Below are 8,964 nucleotides of genomic sequence, written 5' to 3'. Positions count from 1 at the left end.
TATCGCTTTGGTTAACATCGGCAACTACTGGAACGTACACAAGATATTCAGGCTAGGACGGAGATTACCGAGTGAGAATGTGCGGCGCTGATGGAGGAGGTCTCCACTCAAAAAAAGTCATGTCCTTATCTGACTTCTGAATGTAAGAAAGTCAGTGGAGTCTTTCAGGATAACAGCACATCTATCTACAGCCACTGTCAGATATCTGTCCTGTCCTCCAGCACCACCGACCGATTACTGAGATTAAATGTTGAAACATGGAGAAAGCGCAGTTAAATGAAACACAGACGGATTCTCAGGCTCAGGTGGAAACAAAGCAAAATCAATTACACAATCATAGAGAAGACCAGAACTATATGTGCAATTCCACCAGTCATATTTCTGGAGAACATCGTATTGTGATGCAAAGTCAATGAGAATCGCCTGGGCAGAGAACCTTAAAAAAAAACACACACAATTTCCTCATAAAAATACTTCATAATGACACAATGAGATTTTTTCCTCGCAGGACTCTGTAAAGTAATGCTTATGACAATACATTACAGACTCTACGCTCATCCCCTGACACCCCCCCCCCCAAAAAAAAAAAAAAAAATTAAAATAAATAAAAATAAGAGAACAGAAAAAAGAAAATATATCACAGCATGTATTGTTTCATCCCTTTTATATTTGATATTTGTCTTTACAGAGTTTGTGATCGATCTTCGCAGTTTTCTTTGAAGGAAAATATCTCTGTATGGTACAACTGCATGTTATCATCATCACACAAATATGAAAAATAAAAAGTTATCACTATTGACACACAGTTTGCATTGATCAAGCAGTCGTACATAAAATAGAACAAATGAGCAAATTGTTTTTCTTCACTTTCTCCTTTAGGAAACTTGTGCTCAAGGCCTTCCAGACTCGCTTATACACCTCACTGTGAAGACTAACGCTTAACCATCCATCATCCACCGTGTTAAAGAAAGAAAAACAGCTGAACATCCAACGAGACGATGCTCTCAGAGACTAGAGAATGACTGTGGCTGGGAAAAAAAAAAACATTAAAAAAAGGAAATAATCTTCATTATGATTCATAATGAAGTGAAATGTGTGATAATCGTAACAAATTGTGGAGAGACATCTTTTTTTATTTCGGCACTTAGAAAACAATCACAATGAATTTGCGTCTTTATCCATAGAGAACAAAATTTACAAAGCCATTTAAACAGTCATTTTTAAAGTCCGTTTTATAGTTTCTTTTTTTTTTGTTCGTTTTCGTTTTGTTTTTGTAACTCAACTCCAAAAATTGAGAATATTCAAAATACACTTTGACTCACTTCGCTCTTTTTTTTTATTTACAAATATTTACAAGATTTTTTTTGTTTTTGTGTTTTTGTATCTATATTAAAAATCTCCTCCACCCTTACGTGTGTGTGATTTTTTTTCTTTGTTCTTTTTATACATTACAATCCCAGTGGTACAGCCGTGACCCGCCGCTTCCTGCAGGAAAGCTGCCCCTGGTGGCCTCAGATGGACGTGCTGTGGGTGGATTCAATGGCTTCGGGGATGGGTCCTCCTACCACTGGTGGGTAGGGCATTGGCATGGGCGTCTTGCCGGGGCTCTGCCGGAAGAGACCCCCGTTGGGAGCCCTGTGTTTGCATTGGATGGAGGAGGGGATGGTGGAGCTGCCCAGGGGCAGCGGGAGTGCAGTGCCAGGCCCTGGTGCCAGTGTCCTGCCCACTCCATGGGCCTGCTCTGGCAGGAAGGTGCTCACGGATAGAGCCGTGCCCGCGAAATCCCGGCCAGCTTCCCGTGCCGCCTGGCCCGGCTGCATGCCACCGATGTCCAGGGCAGAGATCTCGATAGATGGCCCGGGGATCTGCTTGTGCACCATGTCCTCGTCTATGAGACTGTTCATGCGACGATGCACCTGCTCCAGGTTCACCTCCTTGTCCTGGAGAGGGTGAGAGAAGGAAGAGAGAAGGAAAGGGAGGGAGGTTTTCTGAGAACTCTGAAGCTCCACGCTATTTGTTTTCTCTTGCTTTCTCTTTTTGCTTTAGTTTTTCTCGTTGGTCAAAGTTCCACAATAAAAGCCCCAGTTGGATTTGCCTGTATAGCATTGAATTGAGGAAGAAGTATAGAATGTGCACTTTGAAATCAAATTTGGCCAGTGGAGAGGAAAATGTGTTAGCTAAGCGAGATCAGGATTCGGGATCAGTATGAAATGTGAAATTACACTGAAGCATGGACAGAAAATTAAACAAGTGTCAGGGGATCTGTATTTTGGAAAATCTTAACATTGGTTGATCATAAAAGCAATTTTATTTTATGATGATTAGACTCAAATTGGATCCAATGTTGCCGAGATGATTTACTGAGAGCTTTTATGCTTCAGCAAAGAACTTTGAGCTTGTTTATACACAATAATGATAAATGACTACAGCCTGTGATATTAGAGTCATTTTTGTTCTCCTACAGACTCTGTACATGCCGTAATTTATCCTGTAATTGTTTGTTTATTCTGTTATCTATAATCTGTAACAGTCCTCTCGGTCTTCTTGCTGACGTGACGATAATCTTGTACAAACATCTCGTTGAACAGCTTGTCACTGTGTGTTCGGGAGACTCAGATTGATGAACGAAAACAAAAAGAGAAACTTCAATAAATTCTGGTTATGAATAAAGTCCTATTGGTTAATAATTATGTTCTAGTATATTTAGTGCCGACTCTGTTTAATCCGTGCTCATGGTTTTCTAGGATCTCACTTGGTAAGAGCTTCTTAAACGTTTTCCCACTCTGTATATTTCTGCCCCGTGATGAAAGTGGTTTATGAGGACGTTTGCAGCCTTAAACACAAATCCCACAACATTGTCCTTCTTTTGTTTTATGGTGACTTGTTTTGAATAATTATGTGCGGCATGTTGAATCCAACCCAAACAGCAAACGAATCAAAGTCTGATTCAGACTCATCAAACAGACTGATTACATATTAATAAACAGATTAATAAACGTGTCCCACTTTCTAATTCTTCTCTCTGGCCCTGGTTCAGTGTCCAGTCCTGCTCTGTAGCAGTCCATACCTCCTGACACGTTTTCCCACAGTCTCCCCCAGTCAGCCTCTCTGTCTAATCAAGACAACACTTATCTCAGATCCAGTCTCAGACTCAGACTCTCACACCATCCCTGATCTCCACTCTCACTCTCTACACCCAGACAAACTCCTGATGCAAACCCCTGACCTGATTCCTCCTCCATCCAGAACATTCCTCTTACTCTGGGGCACTAACAGACCTGACAAGCATGAAGAGGAATAATACAGTACCTAGTCCTGGCAATCAAGAGGGGTAATTCACGTGTGTGTTTGTGTGTATATTCTTGTTTATGTATATGTGTGTATGTTTATGTGTATGTGTGTATATCTGTTTGAGTGTGTGTGTGTGTGTGTGTGTGTGTGTGTGTGTGTAATGTTTAGGTAAACACCACTTAGTTTGGGGGTGGGGGGTGGGTTTGAAAAGATGTCACTTGCTGTTTTAGTACAGCAAGAGACACTAGAATTGTTTACGCTGACCATTTCATTCTTTCTTTCCATTCTAAGAAAAGGTTGAAACGTAAAGCATTTAAAAAACCTTTCTAGTGTCTACTTCTCATCTAAAGCTGTCAAGCAACAGCTTTTTCCCTTTAAGTGTCTGGTGGTTACCCTAAAGCACACACAAACACACACACACACACACACACACACACACACACACACACACACACACACACACACACACACACACACACACACACACACACACACACAAACAGTTACTTATCACTTTCTACTGATCACTGATATGTCAATTCTTAGCAATTCTTAGACACTTTGACCAAAACTAAAGAATGTTTTTCCTTTAGGCCAAAAAGTATATAGGTTATATATTAATGGCAGACAAACCAATCAGTGGGATTCCTAATAAATCTATTTCCTAATAAATTGACTACGAGGTTAGTTATATGCATGTCTAAAGTTAGAGATAAATTACACATGAATCGAAACATCCTCCATCTCCAAGCAGAAAGCAAGGATAATGCTCCGGCAAGAAAATGAATGAATTATATTACTACTGTGAGAGGGTGGAAAGGGGGCAGGGCTTCCAGAGAGGTCAGTTAATATTGAGAGTTCAAAGCACAAATCTGCAGCTGTCAATCATCCCGTCATTCTTATGCTGATGGACTCATCTGCTGTTTTCATTAAAGAATAAAGAAGACTCTTTCATAATAAACGTGGAACTGCTCCACACGGTGTGGGAAAGTTGGCATCTGCATGTATTTCTGTGCACTTCCAACACTTACCGGTATTTCTAGCTTCACTTATGTGTATGTGTGTGTGTGTGTGTGTGTGTGTGTGTGTGTGTGTGTGTGTAGCCTTGACCACTGCCTGCACTGTAGATGTGCCTCTGATTATAGAATCTGCATGCATGACATTACAGTCTGTAGTTACCCCCATGTATCTCTGTCTCCTTTGATTTGACTTGATTTTCACACACACACACACACACACACAGAAATCATGGCGAATGGCTCTTGCCATTTTGGTGTTTATCAAATATCGTGTTTTTTATGTCTATATTTCAGATATGACCCACAAATGAGTGTTTTTAGATTTGAGCATCTTTGACTTTAACGCCTTCTGGCCTGCTTTAGAATGTGTATTTTACTATGCAGTGTCTTGCATAAGATTTCACCCCTTGAACTTTTCCACATTGTGGAACGATACAACCTGGAACAGAAATGCACTGAACTGGGAAATAAATCGAGGATGCAGAATTATTTACTAATAAAAAAAAAAATTAACACCATGTACAGTGTAAAGCATGGTGGAGGTAGCATCATGCTGTGTGATTGCTTTTTATCAGCAGGGACTGGGAATGTTTTCAGGGTTGAGGGTGAGATGGAGAGGAAAGATGGAGGAGAGGAATGGAGGACAATCCTAGAAGTAAACCTTGAGACTGCATAGAGAGCAAAAGCCTGAATGTGTTTCAGCAGACCAGTCGAAGCCCAGTCCTCACTCGGACTGAACATTTGTGGCATGACCTGCAAATACGCTCAGTCTAGTCAGAAAGAGATTGAGCAGTTATGTCAAGAAGAACAGGTAAAAATGTCAGACAGAGGAACATCCTAACTGTTCCTGCAGCTAGAAAGGGCAAAGAATAAAGGCTTGTGTAGATAATGTGGAAAAGGGGGGTGAATACTTATGCACAGCACTGATTTTGAAACTCGACATAAATTCAACGGCTGAATTTGGATCGAACGGTGATCTTTCTTTTTTCTTTTTTTTTTTTAGAAAGTAACAACTAATCTCAAAGTGAAGTATTTCTCATCCCAGTTCTTGACTAGAGGAGGTAAAATAAAATGAAATCCCAATTCTTCAATATTTCTAATGACCCCCTGTGTTTTTTTCTCCCCTGCCCGCCCCTCAGGTGCGACCCGTTTGGACAGCACGAGTTCTATTCTGACCTGTGTCAATAGCCTCTGTTTCATCCCAGTCTCTCTCTCTGTCTGTCCAAATGTCCTTGCTCCCCTCCGATGAAGCAGTAGCAATATCATTATATCTCAATGGATCTGAAACCCTTCTCACTCTGTAATCCTTAGTAACCTGCACAAGATCATAAACATATCAAGAAGAATAACAAAAAAAAGACGTAAAGAGAAATTTCAACTCTCCACATTGACATATTAAAGCACTGGGGGTGACTGACTACGTCTGATTGCTTCAGTGGGATCTGACCCATGCAAACATCCTTTTTCACCACACTTTAGTTTATGGATCCATGTTACGCCTCTGTTGACTCTACTACATGAAATGCAAAGAGCACACGCCGGACTCGCCTCAGTAAAAAAAAAAACAGTGGTTTTCCGATTTCATGGATGAAGTGTTCGTTTGGCGAATTATGATGGCGAATATGAATTGTTAATAATGAAGAATGTCATTTTATATATATATATTTGTATATATATATATATACAAAATTAAAAAAACAACTAATTTCCAAATCTCTGGACTAGTCTCAGGATAATAGTTGAGATCATATTCAGTAAGGACTGGGGGAAGGTGAATAAAAAGGCTTATGCACTGAATAATAAGAAGTCAGCAATTTCTACACTAAAAATTATAAATAAATGTAAATAAATCAGCACTATAGTCCTTGTATAACAAGGACAGTAGTGCTATATTAGAAATTAGAAAATCACAGTGCCTGGCATGAAAGAGGTAATGTGGACGAGATGCGCAAAAAATGGTGTCTTTGTATGGATTTTTATTTTATTATGGAAAGGGACCAATTTTGATTTCAGCAGAGCACATCTATAGCTGCGTGTACTGGAGCTCGACTAAGTCTGGGCTCGCGTCTGCGGCCGGATCCGTAAAGTAGAGTGTGGCAGTATCGTCAGCCCTCCCGGCCCTGTGCTCGGTCACCTCTTTGGGCTGCTCTCGCCGACAGTGGCTACTGCTACTGCTCCAGAAGGTCTCCAGGGCAGCCACCAGGCAGGCCAGCACGAGCCCAGCGGCCAGCACACAGAAGACGCCGGCGAAGCTGTGCAGTTTAAGCGAGCGTCCGTCAGCCGGTGCCCCACGCTGGGTGCCCGGGTCACAGCGACCCTGACGAGGCCACCATTTCTGCTTTAGAACGTCCAGGTCACCTTTCTCCTGCAGCTCCAGGATCCTGAGGAAACACCATTAGTTACCGTTACATCATTTACAAAACATTAATCATTGACTAATGAAATCAAATCAGATTTCATTAGTCATCATCATAGTGCAGCAGGAAGTGAAGGCTGGAAGGAACTAGTCCAAGATCTTTCTAGAGCTGATGCGCTCCGAAAATGTCTTATTTCTTTTCATGTCTGAGACAAGGACAGCGTTTGTCTTAAAAAAAAGACACGTCAGTATTTATATGAGGTTGAGTTGCGTATTTAGACTCGACTTACACCTTACACTTGAATTTAGGAGTGACCCATTCAGATTATTAAGTCTTTGAAGTATTTTTTTTTTTCCTGAGTGCAGTGTTCTAGTGCTCTCCTGGCAGATTTTCAACAGACCATCTCCTCTGACCAGTGTTTATGTCTGAGGCGAAATTAAAAACGGTGGATTGAAAAACGCAAAGCAATAAAACAGATTGCATTTCTTTGCTGTAGACTGCAATATGATTTGGCAGAAAAAGAAAATTGTAAGCCTTTGCCTTATGCATGCATGCAGAGAAAAGAAGAAGAAAAACAGCATTTTTGTGGTCTTTTCAGAGCATTACAGATTTAACATCTCATCCAACCAGACTTCTTGTTTACAGAAGTTCATTACTCAGAATTGTGTTTCATTTGTAGTTCCAACAAACCTCCTTGACTTATTTGTTCAAATTTCACATCGCTTTGAGGGTTAAAGTCAGAATTTCATGTAAAAAAATGTTACTTTAAACACCAGAAACTTTTATATAAAAGCATAGCAGAATCATGATGTTAAGCTTTAACACAGTGAAATATAAAACCCGATTTTACTGTTAATAAGTCGCCGTTTAAAAATACAGCTGATTTGTTTGGCTCAGTAGAAAAAGGAAAACTGCTGCCTACATGGCTGTGGACTTCTGATACACTAATGCTCCTTTTTTTAATTTAAAACATAAAACATTTGAAATGTAAGAAATTAAGCCATAATCTTTAATTATTGCCTAATTTATTTATTTTTAAAAAAATCCAATTAAAGCCGGAGATGGTGTTCATTCAGTCACATGTTCCTGAGCTCAGGTAAAATTTATTAGCCATATGGCCATACATCAGGTTTATAATATTACTTCAAATGATTTTTAACTTTTTTATTTCTTTTCAGTAGAGTTAAACCCACACACATATACACACACAGCAAAAAAGCGAGACAACACACTTGACAGTATTCAACAGCCGAAGACTTCCTGACGTTAAGCTGATGAAGTGATGATCATCTCCTAAATAATTTGTAATTGCACATGAAATGAAATTAATAACACATGGATTAATAAATAAACTGAGCTGTTTAATTAGAGGCTTTCAAGAAAAACACAAAGTGAGACTGTATGTCATCTTTATCAGCTGCTGCTGAGTGAAAAAGCCAAGCAATTTCCTTGTGCTGAGATAAACACACTGAAGCATCTGAGAGAGCTGCAGATAAATGGGAGCAAGGTGGGAATGGAGGATGATGGGGCAGAAAAGGGGGAAAGTAAGATGAATCCCTCTCTCTACAGAAGATGACATGCTGCTTCATGGGCCTATTAGCCACCGAGCTGCTCTCAGCTGTTCCTCAGGGTGCTAGCATGTAGCCTCTTTCATTCCGGGGCTTAATATCCCCTAAAACTAAATCTTTTTATCAAGGACCTAAACTAAGAAGATCCCTGTCGCTTTATAACACACTGTTACACACCACACTGTTAAACACAACACTGTTTTACATCACCCTGTTACACACCACACTGTTAAACATCACACTGTTACACACCACACTGTTAAACATCACACTATTCTATATCACACCGTAACACTGTTCTAACACATCAAAATATTTACACATAATCATATTTTACATCACACTATTTACACACTACACTATTCTACATCACACTATTTACACCATACTGTTACACAGAACACTGTTACACATCACATTGTTACACACCACACTGTTACACAGAACACTGTTACACATCACATTGTTACACACCACACTGTTACACACCACACTGTTACACACCACAATGTTACACACCACACTGTTCTACATCACACTGTTACACACCACACTGTTACACACCACACTGTTACACACCACACTGTTCTACATCACACTGTTCTACATCACACTGTTACACACCACACTGTTCTACATCACACTGTTACACACCACACTGTTACACACCACACTGTTCTACATCACATTTGGTTTGAGAACAGAAAGGATTGTGCACACAACAATGCA

General features: G+C 40.1%; 1 protein-coding gene across 3 annotated transcripts in view; it reads right to left on the bottom strand.

The window, feature by feature from the left end:
* Nucleotides 1–1,116: 1,116 nt before the first annotated feature.
* grid1b (glutamate receptor, ionotropic, delta 1b) overlaps nt 1,117–8,964 on the bottom strand; it is a 287,849-nt gene continuing 280,001 nt past the window's right edge. For 2 of the 3 annotated variants that reach the window (XM_047817636.1, XM_047817635.1), the window contains 3 exons: nt 6,445–6,691; nt 5,487–5,625; nt 1,117–1,940 (listed from right to left, as the gene is read on the bottom strand). In XM_047817636.1, the coding sequence (XP_047673592.1) occupies nt 1,537–1,940; nt 5,487–5,625; nt 6,445–6,691 (790 nt within the window). In that variant the 3' untranslated portion in view covers nt 1,117–1,536. The remainder of the gene's footprint in view (nt 1,941–5,486; nt 5,626–6,444; nt 6,692–8,964) is intronic. The other variant, XM_027177782.2, reaches the window with a different exon arrangement.

Source organism: Tachysurus fulvidraco, chromosome 8, assembly GCF_022655615.1.
Source record: "Tachysurus fulvidraco isolate hzauxx_2018 chromosome 8, HZAU_PFXX_2.0, whole genome shotgun sequence".
Lineage (NCBI taxonomy): Eukaryota > Metazoa > Chordata > Actinopteri > Siluriformes > Bagridae > Tachysurus > Tachysurus fulvidraco.
The sequence above is the reverse complement of the archived record's forward strand: the minus strand, read 5'-3'. Positions and strand labels throughout refer to the sequence as shown.